This window comes from Hydractinia symbiolongicarpus, chromosome 2 (assembly GCF_029227915.1).
Source record: "Hydractinia symbiolongicarpus strain clone_291-10 chromosome 2, HSymV2.1, whole genome shotgun sequence".
In the NCBI taxonomy this organism is placed as follows: Eukaryota; Metazoa; Cnidaria; class Hydrozoa; order Anthoathecata; family Hydractiniidae; genus Hydractinia; species Hydractinia symbiolongicarpus.
The window spans coordinates 15,640,688-15,662,333 of NC_079876.1; the positions used below are offsets into that span (position 1 = coordinate 15,640,688).

Here is a 21,646-nt window from a genome sequence, read left to right on the forward strand (position 1 = left end):
GAGTTGAACAGGCGTATAGGCATAATACCCTTTTCCAAAAAAACTTCATTGCAACTTTGGTTTAAATAAAAACATAGGAAACAACCTGTCATTAACGGTCCAGCTAAAACAATCGCTCAGCCATTTTATTTGCAGAAGTTTTCAGGAAAATAATAAAAGATGCATTTAGCATAAGAATTGTTGCTCAAGAATATTGTTGTAGCCAAACTGCATTTTTATACTCTCACTTTTTAGCCAACGATAGGAGCTAGCTAAATGGCTACAGCCTCAACATTAAAATAAATGTTGGGTAGGATAAAAAGCTCTTATACCATACAGAAAAGTAATAATTAAGGCTCTAACTAACTAGCTAGCCTTCAAACTCTTCGTTCCTAGCCAAAAATCCTAAAACTGGTGCTTTTAAGATCTGTACGTGACTAAAAAACGTGACAACAAACATTTATCTTAACATTTTAGAACATACAAAAAACTAATATAACAAAAATAAAAAGCTTATAGAAGACAAAAAGGTGAAACAAACCTACAAACAACACTGACCACTATCACTTTAAAAACTAAAATGGCCTTTATGTTTCTTTGTTAGCATGTCCAGGCCGCGAAAGTATTGGATTGGTTTTTCAAAGAATCAGGCGTTTTGATTGGTATAGTACGTGCAAGTGGTCAAAACATAGTCAGTTAAACTGTTAGTAAAACTTTCCTATTTGTTTTCTGTGGCTTTCGGCAATCGAGATCACGGGGGTAATTATTATTAAAACTGGCATATTTAAATAATGCATTTATTTTAATCACTTAATTTATTTTTTCAATTAAGGTAAGTAAATTAAAGTTATTAAATTATTTAAGGAAATAAATTAATTTTTTATATATATTTTAATCAATAATAAAATTTACGATTAAACAACCCCCTGGTTTTTAAAAATCAAAAGATCAAAGGGATATCGGTAGCTACTTTGCGTGACAGACGCACACGGGTATTATAATATAGATGTGAAATTCGTTATTTTAAAAATACAAAATTCATATTTTTGGAAATACATTATACAATTCTATTATTTCAGAAATATGAAATTATACACTTTCAAAACAGAAGTTGTTGATTTCCTAGAGAACATCACAAATGTTAGTAAATATATATTAACATTATTAACAGGGTGCCATTTCCAAAATTCAACTTACTTGAACTTAAAAAGCTTCACCTTATCCAAATCAAAACTTGCAAACTACATTGGCCACTTCATTGAAGTTTTTTTTTCATTTTTTGTGTCAAACAATTCATGTCAAGATCAAAATTACATTGTGAAATATTAATTAAAACTTGACTTAAAAAAGAAACTCATTACTAAAAATAGAATTAGAGTTAGCACAAATTAAGTTTTAGTAGGTTACAGGTTACAGACAAAAAGTGTATAACCATTGGCACTTGATGTTAATCAGATATTAAAAAGGAAAGTAGTTTCTTATAACTTCTTTTCTGGTTGTTAATAACTACTTTTATAAAAAAGAAAGTACATTACAATATTCTAACTAACCTTTCTGAAGCGTCAATAATTCTAAATTACAAAGACAAAGATTATTTAGTTTCATTCTATGAGTTTTCCAGTGGGAGTTGATCATTTTTCTAAGTGCCATAACCGCTTAAAAAAGATAAAATATCCTAGTTGACATAAGATAAATGTTCCTTTAGTCAAGAAAAGCAAAATAATTTAAACGTCTGTTTCCCTGCAGATTTAGAAAACCTTACCATGAAAACTAAGGTTTTTATAATTCATACTATTATCATATTCTAAAACCAGATATTAACATTTTACATATTCGACAATTCCTGACACATAAAATTTAATAGAATTTAACTATCACACATACTTGATAAAAACCAAAAAAAAGTCTTCCACAGTATACACCAAATAAATATCATATATAATGAAATTTTCACTGAATAATAATAACATGTTTCTTCATGTTGTAGAAACATGAGACACATCATGTTGCATCTGAATATTATATTTCCACTAAACCACCAAAAAGTAGATAAAACCATTTCAGCAAATAAAAACAAACATTGTTTGTTTTAGTTTCGACTTATGTATAAATATAAATATATTGTAAATATGATAACCTTATACAAATAGATGCTTATTTTAAAAGTGTTGTCAAGGTTATCGCCTGAGAAAAATAACATTAGCTAAAACAATGTAAAATATCCTTTTATTAAACAAAATAATAATACTTAACATTTTTCTGGAGTTTTAGTTAAAACAATGTTAAACTCATACCTTAAAGCTTCTTCCCTTAACTCACTCCTGGTGAGCATATTGAACTTAAGACAAAAAATTTACGTCATTCTCATTATTTTCACTAATAAAGCATCATAAATACATTACAAACTATATTTAAATATTTAAACCTTTGAAGCAGTACTCACAATAATATACCTTATATGCCATAGCAGATTCACAATATGCCATATTAAAAATTTCTTACCCTGCAGGCCTATCAATAAGGGGAGAGCAGTTGCTCTTGCTCACGCAAAGGCTCGCCCAATTCTGCGAAATGATAAACTAGCTGAGCAATTAATTGCTCCCCCTTCCAAAAACAAGTTTTTCTAGCTGAGCTAGAAAGACTTGGCAGGAGGTTATAAGGACAGACTTGATACAGAGGAAGTTGAGTTTAGATCTAACAGTCTAGATCTTATTAAAAGAGGGTCATTAATATATCCCGTCCAACCCATGCTAGCATGGAAAACGGACGTTAAAGCCGAGAATGAAGATGATGATGATGATGATGAGCAAATCAATTCATCTCACATGGAAATCAATGTTCCCTTTCTTATTATTTACAGTAAAAAAAGAACCAAAATATGTAAAAAGAGATAAAATAAAATAGATAAAAAAACTTATTCTATTTATTCAGATTGGGGGAGAAATTTATTGCTGTGGTGATATTTTCTTAGACCTGCACTGTAACATAAATTTCTTGCGTTATAAATCTATTACAATAATATGCTTAGATCTGTTGTTTCCTGTTAGAGAATTTGGTTACGTCTACGTTCAAGAAACTGACACATTTTTAAGGAAATGTGCAACTTATATGTTTTATTATATGAGATATTACAGTACAATCTGATGCAGATTCGAAGCTCGCATGAATAGTGACACAGTACAATAAAATTACGATAGATTTTTTTTTTAAGAATAATTGCCTCACTGATGACACCACGTGATCGATCATTAAAATTACAATAGGTTGTGAGAATAATTGTAATCTATTCTGTGCAAAATCTCTTAAAATTATTAATTGCAGTAGAAAGTTGTTTATGTTACGTTAGAAAACTACCCATTAGATTTATATAGAAATAGTATTTTAATAGATTTATTTTGATGAAGTTAAAAATATGTGTAAACCCTTGTCATCTTATTTGCACAAAGATATTTACGATTTGGTCATATTCTATTTCCAAAATAAAAAAAAAATGGGAATAAAAATGGCAACATAGTGCACATCAGTATAAAATTATTCTTTTTTGTTAAATCCATAATAATTTTATATTTATGTATTTCAAAATGACCAATATTTGCTTGAAAATGTTATCTGTGAGAAGCGAATAATGCTTTGTTATTTTATTTAGATGATATAGAATTATCATTTGACCTTGCAGATCATTGAGCTCACTTGCAGCAATAGGGTTGAAGACTGACATGTGGTGAAAAGAAAAATGTTTACAAATAAAAAATATAACAATTGAATGCGTGGACAAACGGAAAATGCTTTTACTTACAAAGTCAGTCGTAATGGAATTGTTAATTAGGATTGATAATGAAATCTTGTAGTTAATATACTTTAAATAAAAAGAAATTAGTTTAAAAAAAATAAGATAAAATGTATGGTGAGTTAATATTAGTACACTACTGTTAAATTTTGGTTTCCATAGATATTCGTTCATTGAATTCACAGTAGTACTCCATGCTTGTTTTTGTTGTGCCACATGGAAATAGGTAATAAAACACGTTTTACAAAGTTTTCTTTTTTGCGACCCAGCGGATCTTTGTGGAGAAATTTGCTGTTTACAATTTAGTGCATCTTATACACTTCTTCCTGTACTTATCATAGTCGTTCTCTTTCCTGTGTCCTGCCTTTTCCTCGATTCTTGTAGCGTGAACGTTCTAAACGTAGGTTTATGTCTTGGTCATCGTCTTTGCTTAATTGCTTTTCATCAAATGTTTTATTCTCCGTCTGTTTGCTTCTCACATTTTTACTATTTCCCTTAGAATGTCCTTCTAGTTGCGTCTCCTGAACTTCCACTGACCAGTCTTCTTCACTGGCTTGTCTTTCGTCATTGTCTGAATATTCATTATTGAGGTCATCTTATACACATTTCGTCCCTTCCATTCGTTGGCAGGTATTACTTTCTTCATTATTCTTGTTGCGAAATTGCTTATTTTTCTATCACACTGGTTGTACTCGTACCCAATTGTGGTCATCAGGTAAAAGGAATGGTTTTTGTGAGTACTGTTAATTGATTGATTTGCAGTAAAAGGATTATTAAAGAATATTGAGTATTAAGGTGGAAACATCTAATAAGGGAAGGCATTGTTGAACTGTAAAGTATATGTTGTAGCGTTGTTATTAAATTGTGCTGGAAGTTGTGTAGGGGTGTCAAGTTGAGAAGGATGTGTAGAAAATTTGAGTTGTTTGTGTAGCATTTTTTGAGGTTGCGTGGAAGAAGATATTTGAATGTTGAAGTTAGAACTAGTGTCATCTTAGCCATAATGTAAATTCACAAGATTTTCTTGTTGCTCTTCTTGTTGACGTGGTGATGGTGGTGGCTGAAATAGTGGTTGTTCTTGCAGTTTTGCTGAAGGTGGCTGTTGTTGATGTTGTTGCTGCTGCAATGATTGTTTTCATAGCGGTTGTTGTTTGAGTGATGCTTGTGGTTGCGCTGTTTCTGTGCAGGTGGTTGTTCTTTAAAAACACGTCAAGCCATCCAAAAATGAAGATATAATTGAAGGGGTGAAAATATTTTTGAAAACTGTGTCTATGTAACAAATACATTGATCATATATATAAAGTTATTTCTATTACTGTATAATGCTGTGGAAGTGGTCCTGGAAACTTTAAGTAGCTGCTGGGATAGAACAGTAGTTTGACGTGATCATGCTCCAAATTTTTTAACTTAGTAAAATGCAGGAATTTACGGGCTTGTATTTTCCGCTGTGCACTACTTTCTGCTTACCGTACGGTCCACCTGAACCTTCCAGCATTTGCGTGAATTTTACCCTCCATTACAGGCCATGTAAAGTTCTTTGATAAAGGATGAAAGGATTATTGTTTCCTGTCTTTCTTTTTAAATTACTTTCTTTTTACTTGTTTTTCGTGTCACATACATGTTTCATCCTCCACATGAGCTCCCTGGACAAAGTTGTGTGAATCCAGGTGCTAGGCTAAGAGCCCAGCCCATTCTACAACTTTGACCAGCAGGTGTTTTAACTTGCTCACCCGTTCTTTGTGTTTACTCACATGGTTGTGATGATCAACGCTGCTGATGGTCTAGTGACAAGATAAGCTCTGTACTGACTTTCTGAATCAAAAACGCTTGCCGAGTCAAACTGAAACAACAAAAACTCTGTTTATGTGGGCATTGCTGTACGTTTTCAACACCTTTGCAGAATTTATTTACATTCAGGAAACAAAATGGCGACTGACACGTAACTTCTTCTCTGGCTAATATTTTGCAACTTTAATGTTAAATAACTAATGTAAAATAATCAAAGCAAGTATAAAATAATATTATTTTTGTAATTAGTACAATAGATGACTTGCCAATGTTTACAAAAATCAAAAGTTTGTGGGTTTTTTTGCACATGTGCAAGCATTTCTGTAGGCAGAAAAAATAAACAACAGACAACAATAATCAAAGAAATACATCCAAAAAAGAAATATTCGCTCAAAATTAGTGATATTTTTTTAAGAAGAATTAGAAGAATATAGTTATTTAATTCCAGTTCATCTTGGAGCTTATGCTACCCCAAAAAATCTTTAATCTGCATTAATAACCATTTTACCCTGTGCGAGTCCTGCTTTTTTACCTACACAAAAGTGCGCGCATGTCCATTGTTCTCAAAATGAAATCAAAACAACTACGTCACACAGAAAGTGGTCTATACACCTCTTTACAGTTGTTGCTCATTTTCTGTATTGAAAAAAAGGAAGTAAACAGAGTGAATTTTATAAGGCTTTGACCGTGGGCATTATGAATATTTCTCAATTTCTGAAGAAATAATTAATCTCACGGCACGGAAATTTAGTATGTTATTGCCGGTAACCCTTAAAACTTATGCGAGGAAATTGTAACTTTACTTTTAAAATATTTCACCAAAAAAATTATTTCACTTTTCGTCATGGTTATGGCCTTTTTAATTCATAATAGTTTACTTCCTTTCTTCAATTCTCAATAAGAATGTGTGCCAAAATACAGATTTATTTAAACATGGTTAAACGTTCTATCTTCAACACCCCCTCTCTAGCAGAAACGTCACACTAATTTTCGATATTTCCCAAATGCAAATATACCATTTTCCAGGATCTTTTGCATTCCATAGGTTTCGCTGTGCGAAGCGTAAACCCTCTATGCGGCCTGGCCGTACTAACTATCTGTAAAAATAATCAAAGAAAATGAGATACCCTATCCTATACAAAGTTGGCATGTATTGGCCACTTCGCAAAACTGAATTGTTTTTTCTGTATATTTCTATTTAACAGTTTTTTAACCTGCTAAAAAAACACCTGCTTCATTTTTGTTTTCTTCTTTTCCGTATAAATGCTGCAAGTTCAGCACTAATCAAAAGGTTTTAAATTTAAACCACAAGGAATTTGCTAATGGAATTATTTTGGAACAATCGACAGATTTTTTTTTACGATTATATCCTTTTGTTTCGTTTCTTTTATAAGACCATTGACCAACCTCAACCCCAGGCACTCTTTTCTTTAACATAATATGAAGTCGGAGGTACCACAGAGTCTATCGTGCTTCAAAATATATTCTGCAAATTATCTACTTCGTAGTGCCGACCTAGTAGGCTGTATTGTGAGCAGTTTGTTTATGTAGCTATATCTAGCTATTTTATAATGCTGATTGTATATGTTCCAAGAAACAAGTGTTTTATTGGTATTTGTTTACTTCTTTTTGAAAAGGAAAATCGATATTTTGATAAACGTCATGGTCAAAACCCCCTTCCCCCAAACGTCGAAATGACGTTTTTTTGAAAAAATCGATTTTTGAATCTTCCCTAAGCTTTAACTTGGTATAACTACTTGAAAATTAAAAACAAAACAAACAAATAAGTATTGTAAATCACCCACAAGGCTTACTTCATTTGTGAAAGAGAGATGGCCGCCTAAACCTCGTTGCTTTCACATTCACTTCCTGATCACGCATCTCTGATTGCTCATTTGCTCTTGAGAATATTTTTAATAAACCTCAGCTAAATGCTACCCATTCACAGACCTAATTTTAAAATATCGGGACTAATATTTACTAACATGGCTAACTAAATTCACGTATACCGAGAATACCGTATTAAAGGTCAGCTCTCAGGCGAATGTGATTTAGCTCATTTTATGGATTTTCTGAGAAGAGTATCAAATTTCACAACTGTGGCCAGCCCTTCCTAAATAATACCATATAATTTTTTTATATGAAACTCTTTGGAAATCCGGCCACATTGTAAACACAGCTGCGGTAGGGTCTATCTACACTTTTTCGTATTATACGGGCCGCCTTAGGGTTGGCGCAAAACCGATTAAACATTTCATCAAACATCGACATTTTTAATGGAATGTTTATTTGGTTTGCATAAGAAAAAAATCGTGTTTCTTGGTGCTTGTTAAAATATGTTAGATAGATATTTTTTTTCGTAAACAAAGGTATATACAGTAATAAAGTGTTACAGTATTAAATTCAATAAATTTAATTGTTACAAAATTAAAAATATGTAATAATACTATCTAACTAAACACCTTTGTAAACCAGGAAACTCACAGAAGACAAATAACTAGTCCTATCATTGAGAACCTGTTGAAATATCATATCATGCTCTTGCTAAAAAGACGCTTTTATATAAAAATATGCATGAAAAAGAGAATTAAAATAGCCTTCGTAAAAAATGCTAAATAACAAATGCCTGCAAAGGATAAATAAAGATCTAAAAGTACAAGACTTCATTGTTCAACACAACACTGTGTAGTGTTCCAGAACGTATTTTCATTAAACATTTTTCTTCATCAGAATGGAAAAATATGATCTTTGATCGTTCAACAGGTCCTTGAAACTGAATCGGTCCTCCATTTTTAGTTCTTGAAGAATTTTATTTAAAAACCCCTTTCGCCTTTTACCTATTCTCTTGTTTTTTCCTCGTGTGTTTTGTGTCATTGACAGAATCTACTAACCCTATTAAAATGACCAACATTGCCATTGATGCTTCCCCCATTTTGAAGATGCGAATGAATGAACTACTAAACTGTATCACCACTGTTTGATGAAAATACGCAAATCGAAAATTCGATTCCATCAAACATCTGAATTTTATTTAAGCATTTCATCAAATATAGAAACGAAATGTTGGATGAAATGTTGCATCATTTTGCGCCGAGATTCTCAGGAGATTGCCTCTTATGAATCGCTTAGACTTGCTTTTAGTTTTACCAATAGCTAGTAACATTTGGTAAGATTCATAATGCATTAAGATATAAAGTGCGACAGATCAAGGGATTACAAAGTGGGACATAAAAGGATTACATACCTGGATAGGTTTGGGATTACAAAGGGCGACAAAATGTGTTACAAAAAATGGATTACAAAGTGTGATTTTATTACAAAGTGCGACGAGATTACAAAGTGATACATTACATCGTGGCCAGCTTTTACAAAAAAAAAATGCTTATATCAAAAGTGTGCCAATAATATTATTTTTTAGTGTCGCCTTATCTATGCCGTTGAAGTAACAACAACATTACAAACTTACGATCTGCTATGGTACGCGTCAAACTATACTTCCAACGACATTCAATTTTTCAATCTCACGAAAGTAATTTAAAGCGCGAAATTGCAGAAAATGTGTCTCTATGCCGCTCCGTAATAACGGTTCGGGGGCCTGTGGACGAGGTTGTATAATTTATGATAAACTTGTCCTAAAAAAAAGGAAAATTAAAATTTTTCGCTGTTTAATAAACAAAATGCGAAAAAAAGTTAAAAAAAAGAAGTTTTATATTGAAAAATGGCATAGAAAATGGAAACGCCGTGGCTCAAAAATTACTTTTGGAAATGATTGACATCCTTTGATTATCAAGCCAGTTAGCTAGCTAACTACGTTTCCAAATGCCCGAGAACATGAAACTAACTAACCTCCTTTTTTATGTTAAAAATTCCTTAGCTGTAATTGTAATCTAGAAAAATATAAAGCATCAGCTGTAGCGTCTTTGTACCGCGCATAATTTTATAAGTTTTGTGAATAAATAAAATGATCACCTTTTTTAGACTTGGTGTTGTTATCAAAAACATCGTCGTGGTCTTTATGTTAACAAATCGTTCGAATTATCAATATTCGATTGTTATGATTTCATTGCAGTTTTGCGGACTGTATTGCAACTTTGTTTCTGTTCTTCTTGGACAAAAACCTTTTTGAAACTACACTTAATGTTGTATGTTGTATGAAGTTAGAGTTGTTGCGTTGTGTTGAGATAAATAAGTTAGGCTAAAGGACGCTGTATTTCAAATGCTCAAAAGATAATTTTTGTTCTAACTAGCTTGATTAAAAACATCGTAGCTAGCTACTATTTACAAATGCCACAACACAATTGAAAACGCTTGTTTTCGTTTTTAGAACACTTTATCTCAGATAAAAACGATTCATCAATAATAAATTCGAGCAGGATGGCTTGATTTAAAGAAGCGACGCAAAATAAAATTCGCTTTTGTGTTACTGTCCCCAATGCGATCTCCCCTGTGATGGATTTAGAATATAATATGTTGAAAGAAAGTTGCTCATAGATAGAAAATTAGCTAAAAAAAACAATGACTTCACCATACACATGGACCTGTTTCTTATAACCGCTTCTTCCCTAAGTAGTGATATCGCTCCATAATAAAAGTGAACCAAGTCCTGCATACAAACAGAACGTACACGGTCAACAAAAAAATCTATTTCTGCTTTCTAAAAGAGCGTAGACATCAGAGATTTCGTATCAGATAGAGAGTCTGAAACTGGGCCTATCCAATAGTGAAACGGAGCGATTTCGTTCGGATGCTATAGGTGAAATGGCTGTTGATACTGAAACGGCATCGTGTAAACAAAAGTATCGAAACAAGGTGGCGACATGCTCAAGGTTTTTACCTTTTTTGGTTCTTCTACTTTCCCTGTACACATGGAATGATCTTTCTTCGAAAAGCAAGCTGTAAACATGGTCTTTGAATTCACTGCAGAGCTACAAACTTATCGCCTAGAAATTAACCAGACTAACGAAATATTGCGTTATTGAGAGTGGATAAATCTTGAATCTCTGTTTGTTGCCCTCTGACTTGTGTTTTCTAAAATGCGCTTTTAGATGTTCACAAAGTTTCCGCGCTAATAATTTTCGAATGCTTTTAACCAATCAGGGTAAAGTATTTAAGTTCAAAACAAAAGAAAGCAATGCTTAAACGATTTGGATGGTTGAAATCAACATGAAATCGATTAGAAATGAAAAAAAAAGAAGTTAAATTAGCAACTTGGTTGCCAGGTGTTTTGCTTATATAATTTTGTTAGAAAAGGTTTAGCTATTCGTGTTAATTTTGTGACGAGTAAAAGAATTGAGTTCTGGTGTGATAAAAGCGGTCGACTTAGTTAGGCTAAAGGACGCCGTTTTTTAAGTCTTTTCAAAGGATTATGTTTTGACCTGATTAAAATGCAAACGGGCAAACATGATTTTTAAAACACTGCTTTTTCAAACACATAATTCTTTAAAACAAATAATGATAAATTCTGCTGGATTTTAAAACTAGTTGACATAAATTTAAAACGTGATGGATAATCCCCCATTCGTTTATCAGACAATAATCCCTGGGAACTAGGATGTGAATGTCCGTATTCTCTGGCGGAAGATTCAGAGTATGTGTGGTAAAAAGATAACCAGAGAGGCAAGGGCTTTCATTTACACTCACAGACCTTGCTTTTTATACTGCTTTTTCCTCGTTCCGATGTATATTGAGTCACAATAAAAACAGACTGCGCCAAGAAACAATCGAATTGCACTCGAAGTCAAAGAGAGTCTCCTTATCCAACGTGATATAATCCCGTATTGAATATTATTATTAGATCAGCTCTGTTGTATATATTTAAGTAGGAGTTTTATATATAACGGAAACATTTTGTAACAAATATATTCCGCTATAGACTGGAAGACTTTGATAACGGGTGTACTGGAACACCCGAAACGTTGCTCAAACGGTGTTTTTTACTTCCTAATGTTTATAATATATTTTCATCAAGTTTCAATGATTTTTAGATATCATAACAACGCCGTTCAATAATACAATGGTGAAACTAGGTCGCAGCTTATATAACGCAATTTGGCTCCAGCTGAATCCATCCTGTGACATTTATTTTGTTTTAACAGGTAATCATGCGCCAGTTCTGTGTACAAACAGAACGCAGTTTAAAACGGCTGCGCTTTACCGGTCCACTTCAAAATTACTTGTGTGCAATCCGATAGCTTGAGTGTTTCAATGCAATCAGGGCTGGAAAGTTTCGTCGTTGTTATGCACAGGACATCGCAAAGTAGATAATAATATTTCGAAAATTAATGGTAATGGTATGGTATTAAAAGCGCATAAAATATGGAATGTGTGTTCAGTATTCTACTTGTTCCCAATTTTTTTTTGAAATCGAAACTTATCGCAAGAAGCACGGGGGCTATTAAAGATTTTAACGATCTTGCTATATTTAGTTTTTAACAATGTTCACACGCTTCAGATAAATATCGTTTTAGAATAGTTTTCGTATCGAATACGCCACGTGTTCATATGGTTTTGGAGCTATCCAGTGTAAAAATTAAGGTGATTTTATTTGCTATAAAAAAGGAAGAAGTATTGTCCAGGTTACGCAATATCAGTGTGAACGCATTAAAAGGCAAGGAAAGGTTAAATTAGGTTAAAGCTTTGGAATACCATGATTTGCTATCTCAAATCTGAAACAGTAAGCATAGCTTGTGCTTAGAGGATTGCCATAATTTTTGCGCAACTTTATTTTGCGATTTTGAAGTGTCTTCGCAAAAATAGGCTTCACAAATATTGAACTCTTTGAAGCAAATCACAAATATTGCAAAAATAAGTTCTTACAATTCTTTTTAAAGAGCCATCGAATCTATAAAAATATTTAAATTTGTTTACATTGTCATGTTTTTTAATCTACACTTTCTTGTTTTTCCATGAAAAATTTGTTCCGCATTTTCTTCACGAGACCTCCCAGTCGCCAAAATAAGTTCCGCCGTGTGCATAAAAAATCTTTTAATCGCAAAAATAAGTTCCGCAAACGTTTCTTCCCTTACGGTAGATAAACATTTTTGTTTGTTATATAGGCGTAAAAATAAATTTATATAAGAAATTTTAGCATACGGCTTCAACCGATTCTCTTGCAGCATAAAAAATGTCTTTCTTTGATTTGGATATTTGTCAGATTATAGCAAAGTAACTTTACGGAACGAAAGAAATAAAAAATAGAATAGTAGCTGCTTCGACCTTCAAACAGTCATAAGTTTGAGATAAAGTCACAACTAGTGCTACCATTTTTTCGCAATTCGTGGTACCATTTTTATTCACATTCCAGTTGACTCTAAATAATCAGCAATCTCACCAACGCCAACGTTAACCAAACCTTGTTGACCACCCTCCTTCGTGTGTGCTATAATAACAGCTGTTTTCGTCTTTTGTATAGTTATGGCGCCGCTATCTTTCTTTCTCGCAAGCACGATTTTATCGTCAATAGAACGAAGAAATGTGTAAGATTTCCCTTCTACGTAGCCCATACCGGTATGGAAAGTAGTAAAATCAGCTTTTCTCATTGCTGTAGCGATATGTTGGCTCTCCGATGAAGTGAGATGCATCGCATTCGGATGATTAATTGATGTCCAATGACCACCATCTTTTAGTCCAATTATACACACCCTATCGCAGTGGTTTTTCATACGACCGATAATATTTTCGATGTACCCATCCCAACTCATAATTAAGGCTAAAAATAAGTTTTGTTATGTCGACTTTTCAACAACATAAAAAACATCGAATAAGTAGCTATAGATTGGAACAGAGATTGTAATCGTAATTTTTATTTCATTGACTGAACACGACATTGTCAAGTCTCCGTTAGGGGTATCATACCTCTGAGAAGACATAGCACAAACATAAATATAAAATGGTAAGACAACTCATTCTCGTCCCTAGAGCTCTTTGACGTAAACTTAATCTCAAAGAGCTCTGGGGAGAAATTTCATTACAAAAAACTTGTTACAATTAAACAGTTAATAAGCAAACAAACAAACAAACAAACACACAAACAAACAAACAAACAAACACACAAACAAACACACAAAGAAAAAGCTTAACAGTGCATCAAAGCTATACTTAAAATAACAAGTATCTTTAACTGCTTTATAAACAAAATACCAACTTTTAAAATAATTACACTGCGGTGTCATCATTATAAATTAGCTGAATCACTCGAAACTAGTCGTTAAGTTGTTTTGTGAATAGAAAATAAACTTTCTTTCAACTCAAGAACGTCTTGTTTCTGGATATATAATACATATTGTTAAATGCTTAATAAAAAGTGTCAGAACAGTAAAAGTGTCAGAACAGTAAAAAATCAGCCCAGGGTCTGAAGCGTTTTCGATGGCGGATGATACACGTACCGAGTTCTTACCTCGTCCCCAGAACATCTTGACCATACCGGGTGTCAAAAAGATACAAGCACGAGCACGAGATTGGCCGGGTTCGAGTTCATTAGAAAACGCTTAACAGTTACAAAGTTACTTCAGAATGCTAGTTAAAATTTCATGAGCAAGCAGAGAAATTGTGTTTGGCCTGTAGTTTCTTAAAAAAAATACAAAAAGCTTTTTCTGTGTCAATGCTTTTCCAACTCATTCTCAGAGTTTCTCATCTCTTTTTATCAGTACGGCGAAACAAAGACGATATAAATTAAGACAAAGACTTAAGATAAAGAGCCCTGGGAAGGACGTAAAATGTTTTTATAGGAGAATACTAGTCTTAGAAGAAAAGATATGGCAAAGGATTGTTTGATAATGCTGATTGGGAAATACTACGCCACCAAAAAAATAGAACACAAGTTTCGGACATTTTTGTAGATAACAAAAATGTATATTCAAAAAATTTAAATCTAGATCCATGTAAACAATTTAATTGATTTCTATGACGCTAGCGGAGCAAAATCTATAAAATCGATCAATGATAGATATTCTGAAGAATGGCGTGTAATAAACGGACCACTCAAGACGTCAAGATGCAAGAAATTATACACACTTTTAGAACCATATAGATGTCTAGACAACCTCTTTTGTGAATATTTTGTTATGGTGAATATTTTGTTATGATGAATTTGCTACTTTTTTTCTTTTTATTTTGTGAAAAAGAAACCTTTTTCATTATTATTCTTTTTGGCGGTAAAATAAGCTACGGTCTGTAAAATATATCCAACTGCCGTTTCGTAGCCCCTTTAATGAAAAAAACATATTTCGTAGGAAATATATTTTTTTGTACACAATACATTATATACAATTGTTATGAAATTACACTCAAAGATGTGAACAGGAAATGGCTAATTATTATTGACTAATTATTCTTCTGTTGTCTTAATTTGTTTCCGTTCTTGTCTGAAAGAAAAGTTGAATTGATTTCAATTGGAACGAACAGTCAGATTCCAAAGTCATCTGATCCATATCATTCTTGAGCAAAAATCCACCGTTAACTCGTCCTAATTATTATAAATTCTGAATCACTCAGCAGTTAAAAAAATAATTTTCTAAGATACATGATAAAAATATCGTTTCTTGGAGTATAACTTTTAATCATAGTTGTAAATACCGCTGGGTAATTGCCACGGCGGGTAATAACGCCACTAATCATTACTACAGCCATGCAATTGTCACAAACCTTACCACCGTGTAATTTCTTGTCAGTAATCATTACCACTGTGATACGGCCACAGACAATTGTCACCGTGTAACTGCCACACACTAGTACAACCGTGTATTTTTTAATCAAGTACTACCTTTTTGAGTTGGAAAATAAGAAGATGGTAAAACGAATGGTTTTGCCCCGCGAGGATTTATATTGTCCGAATTGTTTTGTTGCAAATTCGGGTCCGCATTTTCATCTATGTTGGATGGATTCGATTTAGTCTCAGGTTTCTTCCGCATGAGGTATTTCGGATCTAACACGGGTTCCGATTCTTCATTTATAACAGGAGTGGACATCTGCTTCGGTCGAAGAGGATTTCTCAGTTGAGAAACGATGGGGCTGATATTATCAGGCTCAAACTGAGGTTTCTTCAAAATCGGACGATACGGAATCTAAATATAAATAAAAATCTAAAATATTTAAAATTTGATTTTGGTATCACAACACTTTTAGGTTTAACGACAAACTTTTCTTTGCAAATCTATTGGATATTAAACGCTTAATCTCCATTATGTATGCAAAAATGGTAGCCAACACTCTGAAAAGGGCTCGCCTCGTCCTTTATAACGCATTATTGTGTGTGTCTCGGTACTTGCGGCACCATATTGTGCAGAGACAGACAGGCGACAGATAGAGATTTTCATAGGATAACCAATAAAAAATTGCGAGATAGCAAAAACAATTTCATGTTTCTTTTGTTTTGCGAACTAATATCATTCAAATATTTTAATCACATGCCATTTTTTTCGACTTTACCTATTTAAATCTTAAACAAATTTGTCGGCCCCTTTCGAATGCGAGATAGAGGATTCAAAACTGCGATATAATTTATACGCTTATCGCTATTTACTAAAAAAATCAAAGCCAAAGTACTCTGATTTGATGGCTTTAATGAGCTGCAATACAATCATTCGTTCAAGTAAATATTAACAAAAGAAATTATAACAGGTCAAAACAGTGACAGAACTAATAAAAATGTAAGGCCAAACATACTCCAGCTTGCTGTGCCAGCCTGGGTGGAATTGCAGTTATTGGATTGGTTGTTCGTATGCTACCTTCCATTCTTGTATTATAGCCAGGTATGGTCTGCTGGGGTAACGAGGAAGGCTAAAAGAGAATGCAGAAACATTAATTTCGGATTTTTTTCTGGGAGTAAAAATTTTATTCTGCCAGACAAATAGAATGATTAGATGTGTTTCTTTGACGAAGTAAACAAAGTCAACGCTATTACCGTGTTTGGAGCCATGACATATGTGATGTGCGTCACGTTTTTATACTTTATATATATTTACAGTGAACTCTCTTTAACTCGAACCCCTATAACTCAAAACTCTCAACTCGAACGTTTTTTTGGTCTCTTCGGGTATTTCCCATCTATATCTCGAACATCGCAACTGTATCTATAACTTTATATGACACAAACAGTCTTTTTGCAATGTTTTGGCTCTGTAAATGTAAATAGAGTCTTAACTGATTTGAATGTTTTATATCTACATTTGTGAGGGGCCTTAAACGACCCGATTGTCATGCGAACAAAACGTAAACACGATTCTTTTGTATTTTTTATTTTTTCAGTCCGTCCTTAAAGATAATTAACTCCTATATATACGGAGGTGTGGCACTCGATGGCTAAAATATGCTGATATCAGCAGCAAATATCTGAGAATCATAAGGCATAACCACATTTTTTCAAAATTACCCAGGGTTCCCCGACGTTGTTCATCATTTTGGCTAGCGCTGAAACTTGTGACCGAGACGCGGTTGGAAGCTAAGGGATCGTGGGTTGGAACTAAAGACATGCAAAGAAATGCCATGAGTAGTACAAGGGAAAGAAGAGGAATTCTTAAGTAATTTTTTTTATTGGATTTACAAGAATTTGAGGTACCCCACAATGAGAAGTAAAGAACAGAAACGCCTTTCCGATGTCTGATGATGAGGGATGGTCACATCTGGATAGTATTTATTTTGTGATTTTAAGCTACCTAGCCAGTACATGCCAACACTCCAGGGCACATTTGTTATTAAATAATTAAGTGATAAAGTACAAGAGCTAAATATATTATTTTTATGTAGCTAGCTGCACAAAAGATTTTTCAAGGCATTCTGTCATTTTAAATAAAAATAGATAGCTAGTTATTTGGACCTCCCATAACAGTGAACAGTCAAGAATTGAGTAGCTATATAGCTAGATAGGTATGCAAGGCAAGTATGTTGGTAAACATGTTTTCACGACAAACTGAAACCTATATTTCATAAATAAATTTCTGCATATGCTCAGGTTTCTTTTATCGAACGGGAACCTATTTTCATAAATAATTTGGTAGATTTTCAGGTTTATTTTATGAAATAACAAAATTTGGGGAAGTATAGCCAGAAGTAATATTCACTTGAAGCTGGAAGACCTAAAGTCTCCAGGTTAAGACTTAGTAAGCGTAAACTGTTTCACACGGAGTACACTTAATGTAATGTGTCACAAATCCAGTGAAACGGTTATAGCATTAAAGGCATAATACCTTTTTCATAAATCAACATTCACAGGACTAATGATAAAGATAAAGCTTATTGTTACTTCTGCAAAGCAAATACAGTTGTTTAGCATTTTTTATTTTGCGTAATAAGTTCCTGTGGATATTCAAAAATTAATTGTGAGTCGCACCAGGCTGAGCAATTAGTGCAAGTAAACGTGTTGCAGATACAGGTGGACAAAAAATAACTTTCTAACTACTTTGTATTTATACGGCATAAAATTTAGATTATGTATTTGGCACCATGCTTTAGAAGCACATTCCTACTTTCTTTGAGCTGGATAAGGTATTTGGTCCTAAACCTGTACCACATTTTATCTGTTTGAATTATTTTGAATTCTGAGAATCACTTTGAATGTTTTCTGTACACATGGCTTGTCAAAATTGATATGCTGTCAAAAACAGCTTATCAGCGTCTCCAAAAAATGGCTAAATTCAAGAACTCAGAAACAATGATAGTAGTAAAAAAATTTTTTGGGTTCATTTCATCAAACTGGTAATACATGTAATACTAAGTTTCAAGTCATTATTTCAATTTTTATTGAAGTAATAGGACTTTTACTTAGTATAGTTTTAGCATAGTTTTTCATACCGCTGACACCAAAATGGCTGCAGGGACTAATCGGTTTGAAATTTATATATAATATTTTAATATCAACTTTTTTTTCTTTATGTGTTTTAATTTTACCGCAAAAGCTGTTGCATAGATTATGTATTAACATTAGGATAAGGATGAAAAAGTTACTGTGGGACATGGGTTTTAAACCTTGAAAATTTCCAGCGAGAAATTTGAGAACTAATGAATGACAAAATCGCAAAAGTTTATCTTCAAATTTTTAATTTTTGTTAATGTAAAAGTAATCCACATGAATAAAGTTTCTGATGCTTTTTATGAAGAAATCTTCCATATTAGCCATATGGGGTAACTTGATGAACAATGCATTTTCCTGCAGGTGTTCTCAGACTTTTAACCCAGCTAAAAAGCTCAGCCTTGTCCTTTCATACTTAGTTTAGCTAGCTATAGCGAAATAGTTTATTATTCAAACTTGACCTATTTTACTGAGTATTAAGTAATAAATGCTAGTTTAATCCTAAATCTAACTATAGGGTAGCTAAGCTACCTGTAAGAACAACATCAAACAACATCGAGGCTGTTCTCTTTTGTAAACAAACCCAGTGGTATTTTTGTAATAAGTACCAAATTTTATGTGTGCATTTCTTGCGCTACCAAGGTGCCCTGTACATAAATCCTAAAAATTTATGTCATTGGCTCACTCTTTACGAATGACACCACGTAACAAAGGAAAACCATGCTTTGCTATTTCCCGTAACCTATACCGAGATTTGATTGTGATATATATCAGAATTAATTGTCTTTAACCTACAAGGTCGAGATTTTATCCTGTACAAAGATTTCGTCCCCATTCCATATAAGGGGAAAAAATCATGTTAATTGGCCATTAATACAAAATTTATACAAAAACTTGGAAAGACTCCGAACTCTCTTTTACCCGAACCTCTCTATAACTCAAACGGTTTCGGATTCCCCGTGGCTGTTCGAGTTATAGAGACTCCACTGTATTTATATACTTTTAAATCTACAATCTACCACCACCCAAGTATGCTAAATATTAATTTGCCAAAAATGTTTGGGTTTTTAATGTTATCTAAGCATTACTTGATATTAACGGTACTGCCCATCCTCGACATTGTATTGTTTGGAGACGCCAGTTATTAGAATACTTACCGACGTTCTTGTAACATATGGGATGCGTTGATTGGATGTTGATAAAGTCGAGTTGTGTGTTGATGATAACTTGTTTATTGTTTGTTCATTTAATTGCTTATTCAACCAGTTTATGACTAAATATATAAAATATATAAAAAAATAAGTTAAAAATTTTTCTATCTAAAATAAACACGTTCTCTTGCTGTTTTTTTCTTTCTTTTTCTATTTTCAACATTCCTGTCTGTCACTTTCAAGTTTGAGATAGAGACTAAGCTGTGATGCAGAAGTAACATAAAAAATGAGGCCTGAAACTTTTACGTTTAAAGCTGGAGAATGCCTTAAGGAAAACTACATGTTCTTTGTCGAAGAATCTAATGGGTTACAATGATCAGACCAATTTGCAAAGTATCCTTAATTTTTTTCTAAGGTAGAGAACACATCTGCAATAAGTAAAAGTTAAAATTATTAATTTTCAAATTAGCTTTTTCTTTAACTGGTTTCTTTTTAGGGCGATACTATCCATATATTTAAAAAAGATCTCATTCTAGCAATGCTTATAAGGAAGCGAAATTAGAGTGCACATGTATTGGCTATCACAACTAAGACCTACATGAACAACTAACGATTACTTTGGGTACAAACTTTAGCGAAAACGAAGGTTATTGTCGCGAAAAATGTGTTTTTTTTGCCTCAATAATTGCATTATTTTTTCGTTAAAGCCATGAATTCGCGAAGTTAATTTTCACGAGAAATCCAAAATCGGCTAATTCGCTAAATTTTTTATGAAAATTCTGCGATTAATTTGATTCGCGAAAATTTGTTTTGTGAAATCTTCTACCTTTAAAGTAAACATATTTAAAAATTATTAAGGTAGGACATAACTAGAAAATATTTCATAGTGAGTGGTTTATTCCTACGGATATAAAGGTATCAGGCGTTAGTATGGACATCAACAGAGAGAAAGTAAATAATCAAAATTGAGACTCTCTTAAAACATTTACCTACCGTTTTCGTTATTCTTTAAAGTTTCTTGACTTTCGTTGAGTTTTTCATTTGTATCGTCCATCTTTTTCTTCATCTCTGCAAGCTGTATAAAACGAGTTGGTAAGACGATATTATAAATCACGACAGTAAAGCAACCTTACGGGCTGAAACTTTTATAGTTTACAGACTGAAATAGGGAAAATTCTGCATAGAATGTTTTCATAATTTCTGCTTGTTGAAAATAAAGACAAATTTTGTTAATGCGTTTGTTAATGCTTTAAGGTCTTATACCTCCACGATTAAAGGCTGTAAAAAAAAGTCATGAAAAAATAAAGTCGATTAATTTAACGAGGTAACACGAGGTTGTAAAGAGATGAGCTACAACAATTTTTAAGAAGTCATAGGAAAGTGAAGTCGATCTGAACTAGGTAACAGGAGGTTGTTAATAAATAAGCAAATGAATGGATAAAGAAATGAAACAATAACAAAAAAATAATCTCTTTATATACCTGGTCTTGTAAGTTGTTTATTACTTTTTTATCCTCTCTGTGCTCCTTCTCTTTTTGTGATAATATCAAATCCTGAAATATCAAAACTTTTTTTAGAGTTTTAAGCCAAAGAGAACCAATATGTTAAGTCATAATAGCAAGTCGTGGGATTTTTATTAGACAAACCAAGTGGATGGTGGAAATTTTCTTTTATTTTACCTTCTATTTTTCGTGTAGTACTAGTGTGATTTATATGAGAAAAAGGATGTAAAAGGGAAAATAACCTTAAGGCCGGTTTCCATACAGCTGCATTTTGCGCCTAGTCGTAAAATGCGCCACGACTTTTATCACATATACCGAACCATTCCCATTTAGCGACTTTTGCTCACGTATTTTTTGCAAAACATGACTGATGTAAACAGACGATATTTGTTGCTGCAAAATTTGAGAGTAGTCCTAGCAATATTTTTATGGCGTAGAAATAAACAACGTTGTAAAATACGTAAGAAAAACATGTGGATGAGACGACTTTCCATAGAAAGAAGAATCAAACTGTACAACGTTTTGCTTGAGGATTTAATGTTGTCAGATCACGAGTAGTCTTTTTAAGTTTGATTACAATGTTGTTTCTTTGTGCCTCCACAGACTCATTAATGTTATTTTGTTTTTCATCTACTTCTCTTGATTGATATATATTCTG

The 21,646-nt window shown here is 32.9% G+C and overlaps 2 protein-coding genes across 2 annotated transcripts in view; both read right to left on the bottom strand.

Moving 5' to 3' along the window:
• Positions 1–12,382: 12,382 nt before the first annotated feature.
• On the bottom strand, positions 12,383–13,856 carry LOC130629645 (profilin-like). The gene has a single exon (XM_057442922.1). It carries the CDS (start codon positions 13,249–13,251, stop codon positions 12,844–12,846), a length of 408 nt encoding a protein of 135 aa, XP_057298905.1. The 5' UTR covers positions 13,252–13,856; the 3' UTR covers positions 12,383–12,843.
• Positions 13,857–14,195: 339 nt separating this feature from the next.
• LOC130629643 (spindle assembly abnormal protein 6 homolog) overlaps positions 14,196–21,646 on the bottom strand; it is a 31,163-nt gene continuing 23,712 nt past the window's right edge. The window contains exons 16-20 of the mRNA XM_057442918.1: positions 20,968–21,039; positions 20,480–20,561; positions 19,493–19,608; positions 16,214–16,327; positions 14,196–15,612 (exon numbers count right to left, since the gene is read on the bottom strand). Coding sequence (XP_057298901.1) covers positions 15,301–15,612; positions 16,214–16,327; positions 19,493–19,608; positions 20,480–20,561; positions 20,968–21,039 — 696 coding nt within the window. The 3' untranslated portion in view covers positions 14,196–15,300. The remainder of the gene's footprint in view (positions 15,613–16,213; positions 16,328–19,492; positions 19,609–20,479; positions 20,562–20,967; positions 21,040–21,646) is intronic.

What these genes read in the sequence shown, in the direction of transcription:
- LOC130629645 (XM_057442922.1), bottom strand. Translation starts at nt 13,251, where the DNA reads ATGAGTTGGGATGGGTACATCGAAAATATTATCGGTCGTATGAAAAAC.